A 24,164-nucleotide genomic window follows, 5' to 3' on the forward strand; every position below is an offset into this window, starting at 1 on the left:
AAAGTCTTTAATCTATAACTCTTTAATGATCAATATTTTAATACACACTAGTACTACTGAAGCAAAATTTTCGTCTTAACAATTTATTTTTATCATTATATTTGAACAAAAATCTCAGTCAAATTCTGATCTCATCTTATCAAAAATCGGACGGAAGACCCATTCGTTGCTCGCAACGAGATCGCATCTAGTTATTATTTTTTTTTTTTTACTTTTTTTTGTCCAAGCGATTTCTCAGAGATGGCTCGATGGATTTTCTTGAAACTTTCAGGGATTATGAAAAATAGAATAAACTAAAAACATTTTTAAGGATTTTGCAAAATTTACTTCCGGTCGTCAGATGTCCAATTTCCGTTTTTAGCTCACCTGAGCCGAAGGCTCAAGTGAGCTTTTCTGATCACATTTTGTCTGTAGTCCGTCTGTCCGTCTGTCTGTCTGTCTGTCCGTCCGTCCGTCTGTAAACTTTTCACATTTTCGACTTCTTCTCAAGAACCACTGGGCCAATTTCAACCAAACTTGCCACAAAGTATCCTTGGGTGAAGGGGGTTCAAGTTTGTTCAAATGAAGGGCCACGCCCTCTTTCAAGGGGAGATAACGAAGAATTAGTGAAAAATTAGTAGCATCTTTTAAAAATCTTCTTCTCAAGAACCACAAAGCCAGGGAAGATGAAACTCATGTGGAAGCATCCTCAGGTAGTGTAGATTCAAGTTTGTTCAAATCATGACCCCTGGGGGTAGGGCGGGGCCACAGTGGAGGATCAAAGTTTTACATAGAAATATATAGGAAAAACCTTTAAAAATCTTCTTCTCAAGAACAGCAAAGCCATGATGAGTCATATTTATATGGAAGCATCCTCAGGTAGTGTAGATTCAAGTTTGTTCAAATCATGACCCCCGGGGGTAGGGCGGGGCCACAATGGAGAATCAAAGTTTTACATAGAAATATATAGGAAAAACCTTTAAAAATCTTCTTCTCAAGAACAGCAAAGCCATGATGAGTCATATTTATATGGAAGCATCCTCAGGTAATGTAGATTCAAGTTTGTTCAAATCATGACCCCCGGGGGTAGGGCGGGGCCACAATGGAGGATCAAGGTTTTACATAGAAATATATAGGAAAAATCTTTAAAAATCTTCTTCTCAATAACAGCAAAGCCATGATGAGTCATATTTATATGAAAGCATCCTCAGGTAGTGTAGATTCAAGTTTGTTCAAATCATGACCCCCGGGGGTAGGGTGGGGCCACAATAGAGGATCAAAGTTTTACATAGAAAAATATATGAAAAACCTTTAAAAATCTTCTTCTCAATAACAACAAAGCCCTAATTGGTCATATTTATATTGCAGCATTCTCAGGTAGTGTAGATTCAAATTTGTCCAAATCATGACCCCTGGGGGTAGGGCGGGGCCACAATGGAGGATCAAAGTTTTACATAGAAATATATAGGAAAAATCTTTAAAAATCTTCTTCTCAATAACAGCAAAGCCCTAATTTTCATATTTATATGAAAGCATCCTCAGGTAGTGTAGATTCAAGTTTGTTCAAATCATGACCTCCGGGGGTAGCGCGGGGTCACAATGGAGGATCAAAGTTTTACATAGAAATATATAGGAAAAACCTTTAAAAATCTTCTTCTCAATAACAGCAAAGCCCTAATTGGTCATATTTATATTGCAGCATCCTCAGGTAGTGTAGATTCAAATTTGTCCAAATCATGACCCCCAGGGGTAGGGCGGGGCCACAATGGATGATCAAAGTTTTACATAGAAATATATAGGAAAAATCTTTAAAAATCTTCTTCTCAATAACAGCATAGCCCTAATTGGTCATATTTATATGAAAGCATCTTCAGGTAGTGTAGATTCAAGTTTGTTCAAATCATGACCCCCTGGGGGTAGGGCGTGGCCACAATGGAGGATCAAGGTTTTACATAGAAATATATAGGAAAAATCTTTAAATATCTTCTTCTCAGGAACAGCAAAGCCCTGATTGATCATATTTATATGGAAGTATCCTCAGGTAGTGTAGATTCAAGTTTGTTCAAATCATGACCCCCTGGGGGTAGGGCGGGGCCACAATGGAGGATAAAAGTCTGAAATAGAAATATATAGGAAGATATGTTCTGATGAAGAACTGCAAAGCCATGATTAGTCATTTTTATATGGAAGCATCCTCAGGTAGTGTAGATTCAAGTTTGTTAAAATGATGACCCCAGGGGATAGGGATGGGCCATAATTGGCTATCGAAAATTTTACATAGGAACATATAGGAAAATATCTTCTTCTCAAGAACTGAAAATCATGTTTAGTCATTTTGATATGGAAGCATTCTCAGGTAGTATAAATTCAATTTTGTTCAAATGATGACCCCCAAGGGTAGGGTGGGGCCCAATAAGGGGATTGAAAGTTTTACATAGGAACATATAGAAAAAAAATTCTTCTCAAGAACAGAAAAGCTATGTTTAGTCATATTGATATGGAAGCATCCTCAGGTAGTGTAGATTCAAGTTTGTTCAAATGATGACCCCTGGGATAGGGAGGAGCCACAATGGGGGATCAAATTTTTACAGAAAATATATGGGAATTTATTTTTAAAATCTTCTCAAGTACAACAAAGCCATTTGTTAAAACAAATTATATATTGACATGGAAGCATCATCAGGTAGTTTAAAATTGAAGCCCCCCCCCCCCCTGAATCTTTTCAATACTGAACTGATTTGTGTTTTTGCCTAGCCAATGTGCTCAGGTGAGCGATGTGGCCCATGGGCCTCTTGTTTCAAAAGAGATCATGTCCGGACGATATCTCAGAAACGGTAAAAGATTAAGACCTCAAACTTTCAGGGATTATAGATCATGACAAGTACGTTTGCAGAATATGTTTAAATCAGTCAGCCATCACTTCCGGTTGTCACAGGAGGAGATCAAAGAAATCGAAAATTTCAACTTTTCTTATTTTTATTAATCTTGCATCGCATTATTGCATCTGTTTTAAAGTTTCGAAATATGTTAGTCCCACCGGAAACAGAAACGTCAACTTCCGGTTATAAGAGAAAAACTACATAATTTGAGTATTTTACTTTCCAATGCAATAAATATCGCTTATAGATGAAGTATTTGAAATGATTTTTAGATATGTTATTTAGACTGCAAATGTCTAGAGTAACGTCAAATATCTTGGTAAAATTCACTTCCGGTCGCATGTTTTACTGTCCGCAAAATAAGAACTTGTCAAAGTGAGATCTCGGTAAGAGATTAAGACACCAAACTTATATGAGTAATAGAACTTAATGAGTAGGCAAAACTCTTTGGGTTAATAGCGTCAGCCGTCTCTTCCTGTCGTTACAGGAAGTGATCAAAGAAATCGAAAATTTAAACTTTTCACTTTTGAAATAAAACTTGCATCATATAATTGAATCTCTTTCACAGTTTCTATATGTGTTGGTCTCACTGGAAACAAAAAAAACGACACTTTCCGGTTATAAGAGAGAAACTATGTTATTGGGATTTTTAACATTCCCAAAAATATCACTTATTGATAAAGTTTTAGAAATGATTTTTACGTATGTTATTGAGACTGCAATTGTCTAGTGTGAAGTCAACCATCTTAGGAAAATGCACTTCCGGTCGCGTGTTTTTCTGTCCTCGGGTTGAGATTTTGTTCACCTAAATGCTCAAAAACACTACATGACTGAAGTCAAAAACTTTCAGAACTTATAGTTAGTTACCAGTTTATCTACGTCATGTAAAAATCGTACGTTGTCGTCACTTCCGGTCGTGACAGGAAGCGATGCAAAAAAGTGAATTTTTAAAGTTTTTTTTCTTTTTGCAGAAATGTTTGGCTAATGCAGATGTTAGATAGACCATGACCATGCAAATTATTTTTATACATTTTATTCGTTTGGAGCACTTTCGTTCATGACGAAGTACATAAAGAAAACAGAAAAGTAATTCCGTTTGTTTTTATCTGTATCTACATATCTTTGGAAGCCTTGAGATAACTTTTGTTATTATTTAGAGTAATCCTATTGAGATGATTGTGGGTTTTTTTTTTTTCAAAGAAGTCAAGAAAACGGAAGACCTGTTATTGCCTAGGCAATAAGTATCTAGTTATTATTATTTTTCATTTTTATTTTTTTGACCTTTTCAAACCGCGATATCTCAAAAACTACTCAATGATTTTCAGCCAAATTTTCAGGAATGATGTGTTATCTCATGCCATTTTTAAATATTGAGAAAGTTTGGAAAAAATTACTTCCGGTCAGGAATTATTACGATTTTTCACTTTTTCCCTTTAGATCTAGTCCGTGAATGTTCTCAGAAACGGTTAAAGGTAGGAGTCTGAAACTTTCAGATATAATAGAATGTGATTTGTAGATGTGTGATGAAAACATTTCGTGTGTCGTCGAAACTTCCGGTCGTCACAGGAAGTGATTTAAAAAGGGTAATTTTTTTAACTTTTTTATTTTCATTGTTTTTTCATAATATTTATAGGTTAAATAGAGAATTTTAACAGAATGCTAAATATGTAATTTGTTTAAAAATTGATTAACCTGTACTCTAGATATTTATTACTTGCTACTTTGAATGCGATGGTCTTTGCTAGCGTAATGGTTAGCGTGTTGAATTTTCACGCGGGCGACTCGTATTAAATCCCAAGAATGTCCGAATTTTATCACACTGTTGTTTGGGCTCAAATGTAAGAATTTATCTTTAAAGGGGGGGGGGGGGGCTATGTCGTTCAACGTCAGAGCAATGGTGTTTGACTTCACAATTGAATCACAAACTGGAGATTTGTCAAATTATATTTTGAAAGTAGAATTTATTATTTTCTCATCTAGATTGAATAACAATTAGCAATTTCAGATGAGATGGAAAAAAACTTTAATGACATTTAGTTCAGAGCAAAATCCCGTCATATTTAAAAGCTCAAAGCGACTTAGCACATAAATGGTTTGGTTAATTAATGATATACAGTGTATTAACACAATAAAGCACAAAAAAAATCTGTATACTCAAAACAGTATGTGAAAAATTATGCTTATGTAATACATCAGTAAAGTGTCAATCAATTTGTTATGCGTGTGTGGTGCTGAATCGGGGGGGGGGGGGGGGGGGTTGTAACCAAATGCATGAAATCAGGTAAAATAAAACAAATCAGTGTAGATAGGCCTTAAATCTAAAAAAAAATCTTATTATTCATAATTTTATATTTAGTACAATTAAGTGTGAGAATCTCAAATTTTAATAAAATTCACACAAAGATGTTTTGGATATGCCCCCCCCCCCCCTTCTTTAAAATGATGTCTCGTATTTTTTTTCCGTTCCAGTTTTGCAATATTTTCAAAATGTAAACGTTTAATTATATTTTATGCATGAAGGTGTTACAGGGAATGCCAACATTTCCAGTTTTGCAATATTTTCAAAATATAAACGTTTAATTATATTTTATGTAAGAAGGTGCAACAGGGAATGCACAACATAACATGTTTAGTGTGGAATCAATTTTTCTAAATACAGAGAAGGGACAGAAGACCTTCTTGTTGCCATGGCAACAAGGTTTCTAGTTTTTTTATTTTCATATTAAATGTAGGATTGTTATATTTTCCTGTACAATTTGTAATTAATAAAAGTGAGTTTATTATTTTATCGTTTATTTCTACAGATTATATCTACGCTATTCTTGTCTCTATGAACGTTCTCGGAAGACAAGACACATTGAAAAATGTATCAGGATTCTGTGCCTTTTTCCGAAATCAAGCCCTTAAAGTCATTTTTTATTTATGTAAGTAATGGTTAAAGGGAGAAATAATTACAGCTTAAGCAACAACAAAAAATTAAAAATCGCGAACTAAATGTCAATTTGAAAGCAGACAATGTTAAAATATATACACCCTCTCGATCACAAGAAAAAAAAAATAAAGGCGATGTATATATAAATGATTTGTTTGGTTTACACTCGTCTGACCATGCGACCCAAGATGTTATCGCCTCAATATAACATACTGTCAAAAAGTTCGATCACCACATTTTTCCATGGAATTTTCAGTTTAATAAACGTAATCAAAAACAAATCTGGATATATGTCAGAATCAATTTTTATTAAAGCATTTTCCTATTTCATTTGCCTTAATCACTGAAACCTGCAGGTGAAGTATGTTACCTGGAATGTACACATAAAGCCCAGTTTAATCTTTTAAAAAGATGTTTAATCCGTGCATGCGTGTTCATCCAAATTTGTTTTTTTTTTAAGAAACACTTTACATTTCTTGCCATGATCTCGTTATCTAGACTAACGTCTTTCTATGCTTTTGTTGTTTACTCTAGAACATTTGAAAATTTCGATCAAGTACATGTATTGTCATCACACTTGCATAAGTAAAAACTTAAGCTGTGTGTATTAAACTGTATCTAATCCCGTTAGTCCAGATATACCTACATTTACATATGTATCAACAGTTTAATGTCTTAAGCAGTAAGTCTACAACAAAAACCAGTTTCATTCAGCAGATAAACAGAATTTCATGTGAAGTCAGATCTTCAATTAAAAAAGTTAGAGTTTGACAAGGAAACAAATAAAAGGGGGGGGGGGGGGGGGGGTAGCACCCGGCGTAGACAAATTATTCATTTTCAAAATCTTTGAGGACATGCATAGGTGCATATGATTTATTTTCTATGTTATTGAAAACGGACTTCTTATTTCTAACATTTTGACAGATTATTTATTTCGGAAATCTGTCTTTGCAGTCTATATATATAAATACATTAATACATTGTAGATGGAATTGTAGCTGTCTTAACCGTTTTCTTGATTGTAACTTCCTGTTAAAATGCGTTTTTAAAGTTTTACATAGGAATATATAGGAACAATCTTTAAAAATCTTCCCAAGAACAGCAAAGCCATGATTAGTCCTATTTATATGGAAGCATCCTCAGGTACATGTAGTGTAGATTCAAGTCTGTTCAAATCATGACCCCCGGAGGTAGGGTGGGGCTACAGTGGGCAATCAAGTTTTACATAAGAATACATAGGAAAAATCTTTTTTAAAAAACTTGAATCTTCTCAAGAACAGCAAGGCCATGATTGGTCATATTTATATGGAAGCATCCTCAGGTAGGGTAGATTCAAGTTTGTTCAAATTATGACCACCACCCACCCCCCGGGGCTGGGGTGGGGCCACAATGGGCGATCAAAGTTTTACATAGGAATACATAGGAAAAATCTTCTTCTCAAAAACAGCAAAGGCATGATTGGTCATATTTAAATGGAAGCATCCTCATGTAATGTAGATTCAAATCATGACCCCACAGAAGTATAGAGGGACCATAACAGGGGATAGAGATACAAAGGATATATCGATAAACATTTTCTTCTTAAGAACAGCGAAGCCATTATTTGTCCTATTAATTCAAAAGCATCCCTGTGAAGTGTATATTCAAATTAGTTGAAATCACCCCACCCCACCCCACCCCCCAACCACTTTTATATTTAAACTTTTCAAGACTGAACAGATTTCTGCTTTTTCCTAGCCAGAGTGCTCAGGTAAGCGATGTGGCCCCTGGGCCTCTTGTTTATATGAAGCAACAGCGACAAGAACGTAAAACGAATAGTAGATGAAATAAAAGTATGAGGGATTAATAAAATCAAACTCAATTCTTTTAAAGTGTGATAAGTGAAAATTTAAAATAATAATTGTATTCAATTAGGAAAATTAAAAGAAAATAAAAATACATATACGTTTATTCTTTAAAAAAAAAACACAGAAAGGCTTTTATGGCGACGCAACCAAAATATTTTTTTCGTCCTATTATATAGTGTTCGTCGATATGTTCGATTTATTTCCAAGTTTTTGAACCATTAGGCGATGATGTACAAAATAAGATAAGAAATAGACAACTAAAATTATTTTATTTACGAAATTGAAATTAGTTCATACAGAAAGTAAATTTTAAAAAAAAAGATATAGTAAATAAGAAAACTAGTTACATGTAATAACGAAAATACAGCTATAAAAAAGAAATATTTATGACAGCTATAACTTAAAAAATGCTTGCGACACTGTCCTTCCATTTATATACGAGGGGTGGTCAAAAAGTTCGCGAACTAATTGAATTATTTCCTTAAAAGAAATAAAATGAGGTTTCAGTGTTCATTATTTTTTAAAAGTAGTCCTCTCCGATTTTAATGCACATCTGCCATTGTTTTGCCAAATTGCGAATTGCGTGATCCAGGCGGTCACGTGACATGCTTCGAAGCGGTCTGTTCAAAGGAGCTAAGAGATTTTTCCGAGTCTTATTTTTCTTACCATGCAAGTAATTTTTTATAACAAGAACAGACCATCTGTCAGAAATGGCCAAATCTCGGCAATAGGATGGGTGGATAAGGATGTACCTTCCCAGAATTAGCATGGTGACCATCACAACCTGAGTCCTCTGTTGGCTCGGGGAGCATCGTTTATCCAATGTGGAAAAAGTATGGGCGCCTCTTTTCATATCTTATATGTTTAAAGTCTAAAGTAAACGATATTTTAGGAATTTAATAATTATATCATTGTTCAAACATTCAACTATTTTTCTATTTGCAACTTGGCGATCTTTCAAAACAAATTGCTCAACTAGGGACACACCCTTTTACCGGTTTGCTTTCGCTGGGCAAAAGAACAATTAATGACTGAACTTCTAGTAAGTCTTTTGTCTTCATAAACATTGTACAAATTACCATATTCTTCTGCAAAGGAGTTTCCGAGATATACGTTAAACTTTACAGACGTTCGTTGCTCAAGTACGACTGAGTTAACCATTTTTTGTCACAAGTCACCTAAATATTGACGCCATTTTCACATTGTGACATCACACACACGGAGCAAAACATATATAACTGCTATTTATAGAATATATGTGCCAAATTTCATTCTAATCTGAATTGTGGTTTTCCTAATATAGAGATAGTTCGCGAACTTTTTGATCACCCTTCGTAAAATAAAGAGATTATAATAAAGAAATAAACAACTTTATTAAGTAGCCAATCATAAATTAAAGCAAACAGGCTCCGCCCACTTAATTTACATACCGTTCACCAAAGCGTACCGTTCACAAAGCGAACCGTTCCGTGCAAGAAGCGTACCGTACCGTGCACAAAGCGAACTGTACCGTTCACAATGCGTACCGTACTGTTCACAAGACGAACCGTACCACACACAAAACATACCGTGCAAGTGGTGTAGTAGCACGTTTTAGGGTCTGTACTACTTCTGCCTAGGAATTTTCTAAATAAAAACATAATAGAGAGTGAATTAAAAAGATGATAATTTTTACCCCACTCTTTTCTACTTTTATTTCAAAATTATTCTCGCATATTTCCTGATAAAATCCTGATTTTTTTGTTTGTGCACCGTTGAACCATGCCCTGTGCGCATTCATGTATAATAAAATCCTTATTTTTTTCCCTATAATTTATCAAAAATATTAAAATGTACTTAAATATGACAAATAAACATTTACTGAAATTTTCAAAGTTCTTGTTGGCTACATTTAGCCATTACTTTCAAAATAAATTTGGTGTAAAGTAATTAAAACTAATTTGATACTGTATACTAGTAATATTTTTTTTTATCCCCACTCCAAAGGAGAGGGGAGTATTCTGTTCTACCCTTGTGTGTCTGTCTGTCTGTCCATCTGTGTCCATATTTTGTTCGCAGTTTTCTCAGCAACTACTCATTGTAGATGTTTGAAATTTTAGCTCACTCATTGTTTAGGCATGCTATATGGTGGGTTCATTTTTGTACAAATCCGATGTCAACTTCCTGTTTATCCGTGTGGCTGTCTGTAAAATACATAACAAATTTTGGTCGCAGTTTTCTCAGCAACTACTCATGACAGATGCTTGAAATTTTGGCACACTCTTTGTTTAGGCATGCCATATAATGGGATTCATTTTTGCATAAATCCGATGTCAACTTCCTGATTATCACTCTGTCTGTCCATAACTGAACTTGTGTATTCACATCAGAGCGGGGGTTTTATTAGTGAGCATTGGCCTACAGACTTCATGTTTAATTTTGATTTTATATCTCAGAGTGTTATAACTCACAACGATGACAGTTTTACAGTATAAAGAATAAACATAATGATTAGTGTTTTGATGGTATATTAGGTTGTAGTATTGTTAATCAGTCATGAAAAAAATACAATGGACATATTTCTAAAACTCTTACACAGCTATTTAAGAAATATATGATGTATTATTTGTTCTATTTGATAACTACACCATAGGAGATGCACATGAAACATTAGGAATGGAATGAATATATTGAAATCTTTGTATGAAGGTTGATATTATTTTCTGCCTAGCATTTTAAACAGTTTATGATAATTGAACAATATTTGATGGGCGTTAATCATATGCCATGGCTATGCACTCTATTCAAGATGTGTTCATGTATTTATTTTTTTTTTTTTTTTTTTTTTTTTTTTTTTTTTTTTTGGCTTAAAAATATGTGTTGAAATGTAAACAGAGTAGCAATTGTGCTAACTAAAGACGGTCACTTGATCATATTGAAATCTTGGGTTAAACATTCTCAAACTAACTTTTGTATGTTAGGAACAATTTAACACGTCATTAAACTATCTCATTTGAAGTAAGCAGAATTCAAAATACACAGGTTATAAATATATAATTATCATCCCGTACGAGATCATATCTTGCCTTCAACAAACATACTCATGTCAAACAGACAAAGCAGAAAAATGGCTGCTGAAAACAGGCAGGTTGAACAAAATGGACTTAAAAACACTGCCACTGGCTGTGTTAGACCAGTAGCTACTGAAGGACAGATGATATTAACAAGTTTTTGTTAAAAATCCTAAAAATAACAACCCAAGTCATAGTTATATGAGTAAAATGAATACGTTTAACCGCACAGATATTAATTTTTTATTCAAATTTTCACAATAATGAAATTTCAAGTGACAAAAATTTGTATAGATTAATAAGGATGGTTGCAGAAAGGTAAAATTTTGAGCATATTAGAAAGTTTAGAATTTCTTAATATTTTAGAAATTTATTATTCACATAATTTACAACAAAAATAGATCAAAAAATATATACCAATTTAGGCATCCATATTTTTGTTTGTATCGTCTGTCCTTAAAAGAGTTAAAATATAGTGAAAAAGTGTACGGGCGGGACTCAAACTGGCCGCCCATAGGGAGAGACTGCTGGTTTCAGGTTGCCGTAATGGCAGTTGTGACTGTTGTAGGAAAATGCTTTATCATTTTGATAAAAGATTTTCAAAAATTTTCTTTCGTGATTTGATATTTTCTTCATCTAGCCCTCTCGATTATTTTTAGCTCACCTGAGCCAAAGGCTCAAGTGAGCTTTTCTGATCAAAATTTGTCCGTTGTCTGTCGTCGTTGTCGTTGTTGTTGTAAACTTTTCACATTTTCATCTTCTTCTCAAGAACCACTGGGCCAATTTCAACCAAACTTGCCACAAAGTATCCTTGGGTGAAGGGGATTCAAATTTGATCAAATGAAGGGCCACGCCCTCTTTCAAGGGGAGATAATTAAGAATTAGTGAAAAAATAAATGCATCATTTAAAAATCTTCTCAAGAACCATAGGGCCAGGAAAGATGAAACTCATGTGGAAGCATCTTCAGGTAGTGTACATTCAAGTTTGTTCAAATCATGACCCCCGGGGGTAGGGCGTGGCCACTATGGAGGATCAAAGTTTTACATAGAAATATATAGGAAAAACCTTTAAAAATCTTCTTCTCAAGAACAGCAAAGCCATGATGAGTCATATTTATATGGAAGCATCCTCGAGTAGCGTAGATTCAAGTTTGTTCAAACCATGACCCCCGGGGGTAGGGCGGGGCCACAGTGGAGGATCAAAGTTTTACGTAGAAATATATAAGAAAAATCTTTTAAAATCTCCTTCTCAAGAACAGCAAAGTCATGATGAGTCATATTTATATGGAAGCATCCTCAGGTAGTGTAGATTCAAATTTGTTCAAACCATGACCCCCGGGGGTAAGGCGGGGCCACAATGGAGAATCAAAGTTTTACATAGAAATATATAGGAAAAATCTTTAAAAATCTTCTTCTCAGGAACAACAAAGTCATGATGATTCATATTGATATGGAAGCATCTTCAGGTAGTGTAGATTCAAGTTTGTTAAAATCATGACCCCTGGGGGTAGGGCATGGCCACAATGGAGGATCAAAGTTTTACATAGAAATAAATAGGAAAAATATTTAAAAATCTTCTTCTCAAGCACAGCAAAGTCATGATGAGTCATATTTATATGGAAGCATCCTCAGGTAGTGTAGATTCAAGTTTGTTCAAACCATGACCCCCGGGGGTAGGGCGGGGCCACAATGGAGAATCAAAGTTTTACATAGAAATATATAGGAAAAATCTTCTTCTCAGGAACAGCAAAGCCATGATGAGTCATATTTATATGGAAGCATCCTCGAGTAGCGTAGATTCAAGTTTGTTCAAACCATGACCCCCGGGGGTAGGGCGGGGCCACAGTGGAGGATCAAAGTTTTACGTAGAAATATATAAGAAAAATCTTTTAAAATCTCCTTCTCAAGAACAGCAAAGTCATGATGAGTCATATTTATATGGAAGCATCCTCAGGTAGTGTAGATTCAAATTTGTTCAAACCATGACCCCCGGGGGTAAGGCGGGGCCACAATGGAGAATCAAAGTTTTACATAGAAATATATAGGAAAAATCTTTAAAAATCTTCTTCTCAGGAACAACAAAGTCATGATGATTCATATTGATATGGAAGCATCTTCAGGTAGTGTAGATTCAAGTTTGTTAAAATCATGACCCCTGGGGGTAGGGCATGGCCACAATGGAGGATCAAAGTTTTACATAGAAATAAATAGGAAAAATATTTAAAAATCTTCTTCTCAAGCACAGCAAAGTCATGATGAGTCATATTTATATGGAAGCATCCTCAGGTAGTGTAGATTCAAGTTTGTTTAAACCATGACCCCCGGGGGTAGGGCGGGGCCACAATGGAGAATCAAAGTTTTACATAGAAATATATAGGAAAAATCTTCTTCTCAGGAACAGCAAAGGCCAGATTGTTCATATTTATATGGAAGCATCCTCAGGTAGGGTAGATTCAAATTTATTCAGATCATGACCCCCGGGGGTAGGATGGGGCCACAATGGAGGATCAAAGTTTTACATAGAAATGTATAGGAAAAATTTTAAAAATCTTCTTCTCAGGAACAGCAAAGCCCTGATTGATCATATTTATGTGGAAGCATCCTCAGGTAGTGTAGATTCTCTTTTGTTCAAATCATGACCCCCGTGGGTAGGATGGGGCCACAATGGAGGATCAAAGTCTTAAATAGAAATATATAGGAAAATTTCTTCTTTTGAAGAACTGCAAACCATGATTAGTCATTTTGATATGGAAGCATCCTCAGATAGTGTAGATAAAATTTTGTTCAAATGATGACCCCCAGGGGTTGGGTGGGGCCCATTGGGGAATCGAAAGTTTTACATAAGAACATATAGAAAAAATATTTCTTCTCAAGAACAGGAAAGCTATGTTTAGTCATATTGATATGGAAGCATCCTCAGGTAGTGTAGATTCAAGTTCAAATGATGACCCCTGGGATAGGGAGGAACCACAATGGGGGATCAAATTTTTACAAAGGAATATAGGGGAATTTATTTTTAAAATCTTCTCAAGTACAACAAAGCCATTTGTTATATTGACAAGGAAGCATCATCAGGTAGTTTAAAATTCAAGCCCCCCCCCCCCCCCCCGGGTAATCTTTTCAATACTGAACTGATTTGTGCTTTTGCCTAGCCAATGTGCTCAGGTGAGCGATGTGGCCCATGGGCCTCTTGTTTTCTGATGTTTTCGGGAGAGGGCTACAATTCCATAGGATCTCTGTGATGGCGCAAAATAAATTGCTTTTGGCGTTCAAAATCCTTCTAATAAGATTAATTTTTTGATTCAATATCAACAACCTACCTACGCTAAAACATGCAACGTGTCAACCAATGGTCTTCCTCAGTAGCCTTGACAGTTCTCGCGTGATGTACTGCGACTTAAGCTTGAAATTTATAAATGCTTGACAAAGTAAATGTAGGTGTTGCTAAATGATTGTGTTGTATGGTATCACTTAATATTGAGAAATAAAAGCATTCTATATATGTGAAATATTTTTTATAAAGAGAAACATTTATACTTAAGGGAATTCCTAAATAGATTCACTCCGTAGATCCTGAATTCTCATTGGCTGTCCCAAAATAAAAATGATCAAGGTCAGTAAATCTGTCAGATAAATTCAAGTTGTGATGTTGACATGCACAAAAAATAACCGATCTATGGATTATTTTGTATATTTTGGATCAATTCATGCCTTGCGTATAACTACATTTTTGGGGTTCAGATTAAGAAATATTTATAACATACCACTTACTGATGAATTGAGCCAAAATGTGTGCGGGAGTGAATCACCCTATTTTCTTCATCTAGCCCTCTCGATTATTTTTTTTCTGATGTTTTCAGGAGAGGGCTACAATTCCATAGTATCTCTGTGATGATGCAAAATAAATTGCATTTGGCGTTCAAATTTCTTCCAATAAGATTGATTTTTTTTATTTAATATCAACAACCTAGCTACGCTAAAACATGCAGCACGTAAACCAATGGTCTTCCTCAGTAGCCTTGACAGTTCTCGCGAGATGTACTGCAACTTAAGCTTGAAATTTATAAATGCTTGACAAAGTAAATGTAGGTACCGGTGTTGATAAATGATTGTGTTGTATGGTATCACTAAACATCGAGAAATAAAAGCATTCTATATATGTGAAATATTTTCATAAAGAGCAACATTTATGCCTTAAATAAAGGAATTCCTAAAAAGATTCACTCCGTAGATCCTGAATTCTCATTGGCTGTCCCAAAATAAAAATGATCAAGGTCAGTAGATCTGTCAGATAAATTCAAGTTGTGATGTTGACATACAGAAAAATAACCGATCTTTGGATTATTTTGTATATTTTTGGATCAATTCATGCCCTGCATATAACTACATTTTTTGAGTTCAGGTTAAAAAATATTAATAACATGGCCACTTACTGATGAATTGAATCAAAATGTGTGCGGGAGTGAATCACTCCTTCACTTGCACAATTATGGAGATCCTAAGGAGTTGCTTCCGAACACAAAAAAATCTGGAGAGGGCTACTATATTGCAGCTTTTCTTCATCCCTGAAATGGTGAATATTCTATCGGCAAGCCTCAAAAATATATGCATCTTTTCAACTTGGAAAAAGTGAAACTAATATCAAGCAAAATAGTTATCTTCTTTCTTTTTCCAGGTTCTCCATCTGAAGCCTCAGGTAACAGCTTTTTTTCAAAAAAAGGAACACTGTCCGGAAAATCTCCACAACATCTGTTTTCTTGGAAAGTACCAAATACCATGAAATCTACCTTTTTTATTTACCTAAAATGCAAAGTGTTTTATTGTGATGAGAGTAAAGTGTGTGGAATGAAGGAAAAAAACATTGTACAGGAATGCACTGTTGAAGGTGATGCAAAAAGTGAAAGTACTGAAGTTCAGTTTATATTCCGTGTATAAATAGTTGCTTTAAATTCTTAAGATTGCTTTTGTTCAGTTCACCTGAGATGAAGGCTTTAAGACATTGGCAAGGTTCCTGGCTTTCGTATAGAAATTTTCAAGAACTCTTTAGGTGTTATGGTACTAAACGTGTTACATTCTGGTACATATATCCCACCAAGCCATCCTTCCTTTTTATACTCCCGCAAGTTTAGGGGGATATATTGGAATCAGCGTGTCCATCTGTCTGTAGACGGGATTTCGTCCTGACCTGTTTTCAAAGATTATTGAATGGATTTGTCTGAAAATTTGTGCACTCATTATCCATCATATAAAGATATGTACCTGGTATTTTCATCCTGATTGAATAATTTTTCTGCATTTTACAGGTGTTTTTTAATATTTCTTACGTGATTTTGTCCAAACCTCTTCCCGGAGACTATTGCTTGGATTTGACTAAAAATTATTCACTCATTATTCACCATATAAAGATGTGCACCTGGTATTTTCATCTTGATTTGATAATTTTTCTGCATTTTCATGTTTGTTTTTTTTTTTTCATTTTATTGACATAGTCATATTGGACTCATGTAGGTTTGAGACTTAGAATCTAGAACTGCCAGTTGGTACATCTGTACTAAAATGTAACTTCAGCTTAAGACCAGTCATTAAATTTTTTTAAAAAATAACACCAAGTATTAAAAACAGTTGTATGGTCAACAAATCTAAGAGTCATGCTGTAACCTTATTTTTTAAAAAATGAGTCAAGATTACACAATTTTATTTTTCATCATATAAAGCTTTGTAACAAATTAAAAAAAAAATTGTTTCCAACAGAATGACATAAATATGCATTGTTATTGTACTAAAGACTACAAAGCAGATTGTGCAAATCCATTTATCCCTTGGAAGTAATGAGTTAACATGCATTCGGTAAAAGATTGATTAATGAGTTCAATGTAGGAAGGCTAGCTGTCTTAATCATTTCTGTTAGAGCATCTCTGATCAAGCAGGTTTTATCATACAGATAACCTGCTTGATCCTTTTGGAATTGGGCAGAACTGCCCTCTTTCTTGATTGCAGTGTATAGCATTATGTCACTTGATGGCCAGCCTTTTATTTTCAAAATTAATTTGGTATAGATTAAGTTATTATACCCCACCCCCCCCCCCCCCCCCCCCGGGAAAAAAAATTTGGGGGATATAGGGATATAGAGGAATCATCTTGTCCGTCTGTCTGCCTGTCTGTGCAAACGTGGCCGGTCCATATCTTTCTTACGGAGGAACATTAGAATCTACTGCTTCACACAAAGATTGCTCATGACATGAGGGTGTATCATGACCTTGACCCAAGGTCATTTGGACAAGTTCAAGGTTACTGAACGGAAAAGTTCATAATTCTTGTCTGTATCTTTCTTATGGGTAAACTTTGTGAGTTCCTATTTACACAAAGATTGCTTATGACCTGAGGGTGTGTGATGACCTTGATCCAAGGTCATTTCTGCAAGTTCAAGGCACTGACAGAAAAAGTTCATAATCCATGTCGGGTCCGTATCTTTCTTATGGAGAATTATGTTGGGATGTTCGGAGTTTCCATTTCACATGAAGATTGCTTTTGACCTGAGCGTGTGTCTTGATCTTGACTTATACATGTAGTCACTGTAGAAAAAATGGATAATATTATTAATGCATCAAATTCCATCAATACTTGAAAAATTGTTTGCTTCAATTTTTCACGTTATATCATTATTTTTGTGACACATTTAGATGTTGTAAAAATGTGTGAATAAAAGGTTCAGAATGCTAAAATTCTTAATTGTTTGTTTATTTGGGGGAAACTGTCACATAAATAACCGTTGTCAGACTGAGGGAGTCCATTTTCATCGGGTTCAGAATTCATCGCTGTGAGTCTGATTAATCGGGATTGAAATTAATAAAAGTATTTATGTTAAAACCTTAGTGGTAGTCCAAGGCAACAGAGTACCGGTAGCTCTGTTTGTTTCCAAAATTCATAACAGAAAACATATTAAGTGTAAAAAAAAAAAATTAACATTTATTTAAATGACGAAAGGATGATGTGCCAAAACTACTTTCTGGGGCCCCTTTTTCTAGGGCGAATAATATTTATTCTACAACGATTTTGATAGTTTTCAAACAAAAGTGAATAAATACGACGTCTTTTGAATAGTTTCAATAGTTCCAACACATTTTAATTATGAGGATTATTTCATTATCTATGATTTTTTAGACCCCATGCGAGCAAAATTCGGCCTGGTTTGTGACAATAGGATCTTTTATGAAAAGAGAATAGGCGGATCTTAGTACAATAGAGGGGTATGCATGTCCGAGGAATCTACCTTATATGGCTATTGTTATTATTTCCCACATTGTCGCTTACCGAGAACAATTGTCCAATACGATGACTGAACGACAAAACATGCTGGTTTACTACATGTTTACATTTTAACACAGACACGTGGCTTAGGTCAGTTTATACATTATCTCCACAGTGACTACATTTCAAACTTTTAGTGGTCAGCAAAGGCTTTTTACACATGATAATACGTATGGAACCTCAGTGTTTACCATTTTGGGTCGAGAAATTCACAATGAAACGTGTATTCACTGATTCTCGGGAATAATTGTAGCCAATTGCCCAACGACGCTTTACAAAACTATGAAATTATACAATGTATATTTATAAATATATATATATATATATATATATATATATATATATATATATATATATATATATATATATATATATATATATATATATATATATATATATTGTTTGTAATTTTGAGCACGGAAATTATAAATTAGTGTCTAATCTGTGACTCAAATGAATAAAAAAAAATTATCGGAAAACAAGAAAAGAATTATGCCTTTTTTTTTTCAAGCATTAAATTTCCTTAGAATTTTTGTAGTACTCACTCGTAATACATCTCATTTAGCTGATTGGTCGGTTAGAAAAAACATGCCGGTGCCTCGATTAGCATATGAATTTATTCTTATGAGAAAAAGATCTGTTCGTAATGCGGAAGACCAGCCAGATTTTACAATGTTTTAAAAACATTTGAGCGCAGTTAGGTACAATTTTCTCCTTTCACATATAGGTAGATTTCAACTTTCACATATAGGTAGATTACAATAAAATACAGCGACCATACAAAGGAGAAAAATGTACCTACTCGCATGCGCTCGTATATTTTAAGGGCTTCAAAGAGTGGGGCGGGGCCAAAATTCAATGGAAATTGGATGTAAACATGGTACCCCTACTCAAAATAAAGATTAATATCTTCTAAATTATGTTTCTATTTTCGATAAAAATAGTATTCCATGACGGTACACATATCAGTGATTAAGTGGATACAAAAATTAGAGTAAAATTTAGATATTTTATTTTTCGTCAATTTACCGGGGGCCGTATGGCACATCATCCTTTGTAATCCATGAAACAAAGTTTCTTTAAGAGACATATTTGAAGATTCCTTTTTCGATCCCATGTCGTCTTTTTCAAAATGTTCTGCGAAAAACTGTAAAACCTGTGACATTTTGACACTTCTTTCACTAGTAGTCTTACTGGACAGAGCTTCTGTACCAAATCTTGGGAAAATCTGAACTGCAAATCTTCTAATGTTGTCTACGGAATAGACTGTAATCTTTGTGGACTTATTTATGTTGGTGAAACCAAGCGTTCACTTCATAAAAGGATATCGGGTCACAGCTTTCAAATTAACAACGGGGACCAGCAGCTTCTCTACAAGCACTTTAATTTACTGATCATTCAATTTTGTCAATGAAATTTAGAATTCTAGAAAAGATTTACCATCATACAAACAGTCCATCACTGAGGACACCTTTCCGTAGACAACGAGAAGAATGTTGGATTAGAAAACTAGGGACGGCCTTTCCCTATGGATGCAAGGACAATGTCGATCGTGTTGGGAATCTTCCTAGTCCATAGTGTAACGATGTCAATGTGATGGGACTTTTCAACCATACAAGGAGACGTAACGGTAGTCATGGGCATCGGTCTTACAATAAACCTTTAATACACGATGTCTCTTTTGATTCGTTACTACCTTATGTAAATCTACATATAGGTCTTCATCACATTCGCACCAAACTTTACACTGTCCCTTTGAAATTTTGAATAGCCTACTTGAAAAGTCAAGGAGAGTCCATTTTTTGATTCATCGACACCAGAATACAGGCTCGGATTTTCTGTGCAAATCATAGGCTTTTTAAACCGCCACGTTTTACAGAAGAAAATGCACCTAAAACAACCCGTTTTTTTCCCTTAAACTCCAATATGCCAGCAAAGGAATTGACGCCGTTAATATAAGTGATATTCTTAATGACAAAAGGGTCCAGTCTTGTATTCCACCATATTTCAAGTTAAAGACTACACCTTGTATTTCCTACAAAAATGCATCGACAATTGCTTCCAAACTTTTTAATTACAAGAAAACTACAGGGCCTGGATATCGAATATCTGAAAAATAAACTCCTTCGTGTTCATGTTCTTCACCCTATAACTATAGTCCTGCTGGACACGTTATTACTGGTGATGTTAATATAGTTAATAATGAGGACCTCAGATCACTAATTTTAAAAGGTCCTAAATATAGGGAATCCCGATCCTTTAACTGGCGTCGTAATTTCATACATATTATGGATTCTGTTGAGGATTACGCCAGGCTTTGGGTCAGACATGAAAAAGAAAACCTTGACACTTTGTCAGAATGCATTAAATGTATCAAATGTATGTTAAATTCTCGCATTAAGCGATTGAGGGGCGGTATGGAAACCATCTATCCTTCTGTATTCAATAATTCAGAAGTGAAAAAAAGAATTAGATAGATTACACTATACTGCTGACAAAGCAGGTAACAACATTTTCTTTGTAAGGCTCATTATATAAATTGTATTTTAGAGGAACTGGGATTCAATTCTATAAGTGGTAATCCAACTTATACCCATATCTCCCTTTCTAAGGAGGAAATTCTTCAAAATCATATGTCAGTTTTGAATATTTTTAATATTCCCTACAACTAAAATGAATATTTGAATAACCATATCTATATTGGATTCCGAAACTTCATAAAAATCCTTACAAAGATACATAGCGGGTTCCAGTAAATGTTCAACCAAGCCTCTTTCTTTACTCCTCACTAAGATATTAACAGTAGTGAAGGAGAAACTTTAAGAGTACTGTGCAACAATATTTTCAAGAAGTGGTGTGAATTAGATGTGGATACTAAAAAAATTCCAAGAAACTTTTGGAAAATTTGAAATCACAAAAGAAAGTTCAGACTTTCTTGACAGCTGCTTTTTCAATAAAAATGGAACTCGTAAATTTACTTTCCTTGTCATTGGTCATTTGCAAAATCACTTGGTTAAAAAACAATCTGATTGTACACACAAGTACTCTGACAATACCAAAAAAGTCCAATTGGAATGTAATGTGCAAATGTTTGAATTCATCAGGCCATTTGGCTGCAAACCAAGACGCCCCTAAAATGGCAGCGAAACCCTGTCTAGATGCAGCATCAGTGTAAAGGGTGACGTGGTCAGAAGAGGACCAATTGTCATTGAGAAAAAATGACTTGCCATTAAAGTGTGAAATGAACTGAAACCAACATTGTATGTCAGCTCGAGCTTCACATGTAAGACCGGACCGATATAATGTCTGGGGTTCGAGACCTTACAGGACAGGCCAATTAGCCTACGCAAGAAGGCACGCCCTGGAGAAATCACTGAGCAGGCAAAATTGAGCAACCCAGTGAGGGATTGCAATTTGCGTAGTGATCTTTTTCCGCAGGTAAATTTTGGACAACTGAGCTTTGATTTTGAAAATTTTGTCATCTGGTAAACGACATTCTATGGCAATGGAACCCACCTCAATACCATAAATGATAATATTTGTGTTGGGTAGACGGATTTTGTTGGGATTCAAAGGGATTCCAATATTGTCACAAAGGGATATAAAATTGTTCAAGTCTGTTAAGCAGCTATGGGAAGCATGGGGATCTATGAAGAAAAAATCGTCAATCATGTGGGTCATACCTTTCGCTGAGAATTTGTTGAGAATGATCCACTGTATCACAGTGCTGGGTGTTTCAAAAATTTGACAGGAGCTACTAGCGCTCTTAGAGAGGCATTTGTCATAAATGGACGTCATTAGGGTGGATTGGGATATTGCGGAAACCATCCTCAATATCACATTTAGCCATTAGGGCTGCAGTACCGAATTCACTAGTGAAATTATAGTGTCTATGGAGTCATAAGAAACCTGACTATTCTCTGGAGGGATTTGAAAATTAACTGAGTTGTTTTCTGGGTAGGACAAGTCATGAATTAGACGAAATTGGCCTTCCACTTTTTTGGAACAACACCCAGTGGAGAGATAACTAAGTTTTCAAATTTAGGATAAGGGAAGGGCTCTGAAATCCTACCCATTTTTGTTCTTTACGAATTTTGTCAAGAGCAACTTCAGGATGTTTGTTAGTGGATCCATGATTTGGAGAAGGTTGAGATGTATGGGTACCTAGGCAGCCTAATCTAAAACCACTGGTGAAGCCCGATATGATTAAATCTGAAAGGAAGGAATCGTATCCTTTCAAGAAATTTTTAAGCATTTCTGGTTTTACCGGAGTTGGAAGCTTTACAAGACTGTCATTCATCGTTTGGGGGGAGGGGGGAGTTTTGGGCATTTAAACCGGGGGTGTTGTTCTTTGCAGTACTGGCAGGCATGCTTGTAGGGACATTAGTCTGTTTTGCATGCTTGACCTTGGTTGTATGAGTACTAATGAGTAGCAGAACTTGATTTTGGGGTTTGAATAGCTGTTGAATTTATTCTTGGCAAGAAAAGGCTGGTTTGAGGGGCGAAATTTACTGAGCTGGAGAAAGAGCTGGAGATTTGCTCTTAACACAAGTTCAGGTAGGGGTTCTTGCCAAGCCTAGGGAGAAGACTTCTTCATCGTAATAACGCCAGGAGTCGTTCGCGGTTGAGAAACTGATCTAGCGAATCATGTCAATGTATTTGAAGAAGTGGGCTGCATCTGAAGGTGCCTTTTGAACATATAAGGAAGGCAGATGTCCACTGGTTGATAGAAATGGGATTTTTTTTGAATTTGCCTTGTTTGAAATTGATTGCCTCCCCTTTCTACTGAGACAAAAAAATTATCCTCTTGTTGATTGGGAAGAGGAGCATTGCTGGTTGTTGACTCACATCCAAATAAAGTATTTAGCACTAAAGGAATATTAAAACTGTCTGCAGGATCAACAGTGGCTGTTAGGGAGGCCTTAATGGTTGCATGCGTGGATTGAGAGGCTGGATGATGGCAGAGACTGGAACTTGCAAGGGTTGGATAGCTGTTGCTGCGTTGGTGTGGTATTGGCTCTGTCACTCTGTCATTGGAAGTGGAAGACACTGACGGGGCAGAATTGGAGATTTCTGGACTTTCTGCAGGAACTTCTAAGTTCTTTGTGTTTTTTTTTTTTCAAAATGACATCTGTAATTGTATCATAGTCAATGGAGTTATGGGTGGGTGCTACAGTGGTGGAAGGACTCTTTCTTTGTTGTTTGGAAAGCTGCGTAGCTTGGCCATGAGTCTGTTGTGTGTGTGACTTTCTACGTTTAGGCGTCATTGTCTTAAAAGGGAGGAAAACAGCCTTAGTGTAAGCAAGTGTAAAATTACAAAAAAATAACCTTCAAGTTGTACCCATAAAGAAAAGTTAATCTTTTTAATGCCAACTTCTTTTTTTTAAAATGTATACTTTTATTTATAACCAAATCTTGTGGTAATTCATTAAATAAAATGAAAAAACTCAGTTTTTGAACTGTGGGTACAACTGTACAACAAAACAGACATGTAAAGAAGCATTTCATAATTGTACATGTAAGCATAATAGTGAGCACATACTCACAATTTTATGTATAAAACATGCATAAAAAAACATGCAAGTATTGCATGCCTAAAAAACAAACTCACAGTGTGGTAATGGCAAGCAGCCATTTTCTAAATAAGCAAACAGTGAGCACAATATTATCAGAATGCAACAATTTATAGCATAGTGAGGTGAGCACAAACTCGCAAAGCTGTAATGGCAAAGCAGGCAAGCACATACTAGCAAGAGTTGAGCACAAACTCAACAATAAATTCTACCAAATTAAAACATTATAGGCACACTTCAACAAGCACAAACTTGTAAAAGTGAAAAGGCAATAATAAATACACAGATAATATAAAATTTGCTTTCAGTTCATACCACAAAAATGTACCATAACAAATACATGATTACTAGGTGCTTGTAACAGTGATATTATTAATATATAAGATGTGTTGATATGACTAGTAAATGATTCTTACACTTTTTCTAACAAATGAATAATGTGCTTCAAAGTGAGGATAAGGGATAAAAATTTAAGTGTAATATAACCAATGAAAACCCCCACCTAAATATTTTGAGAAACATGCAGAATGGCAGATTTAATGCTTTGAAGATACTTCCGAGTATATTTCCCGTTGAGATCTGCTCGAATGTGAACC

General features: G+C 35.2%; 1 protein-coding gene across 1 annotated transcript in view; it reads left to right on the top strand.

Moving 5' to 3' along the window:
* LOC133200986 (NHL repeat-containing protein 2-like) overlaps positions 1 to 17,398 on the top strand; it is a 292,659-nt gene extending 275,261 nt beyond the window's left edge. The window contains exon 10 of the mRNA XM_061336792.1: positions 15,363 to 17,398. Within this exon, the coding sequence (XP_061192776.1) occupies positions 15,363 to 15,622 (260 nt within the window). The 3' untranslated portion in view covers positions 15,623 to 17,398. The remainder of the gene's footprint in view (positions 1 to 15,362) is intronic.
* Positions 17,399 to 24,164: the final 6,766 nt, after the last annotated feature.

This window comes from Saccostrea echinata, unplaced genomic scaffold, assembly GCF_033153115.1.
Source record: "Saccostrea echinata isolate AGI-Se365-2 ecotype Australia unplaced genomic scaffold, CSIRO_AGI_Sech_v1 ptg000042l, whole genome shotgun sequence".
Taxonomy (NCBI): domain Eukaryota; kingdom Metazoa; phylum Mollusca; class Bivalvia; order Ostreida; family Ostreidae; genus Saccostrea; species Saccostrea echinata.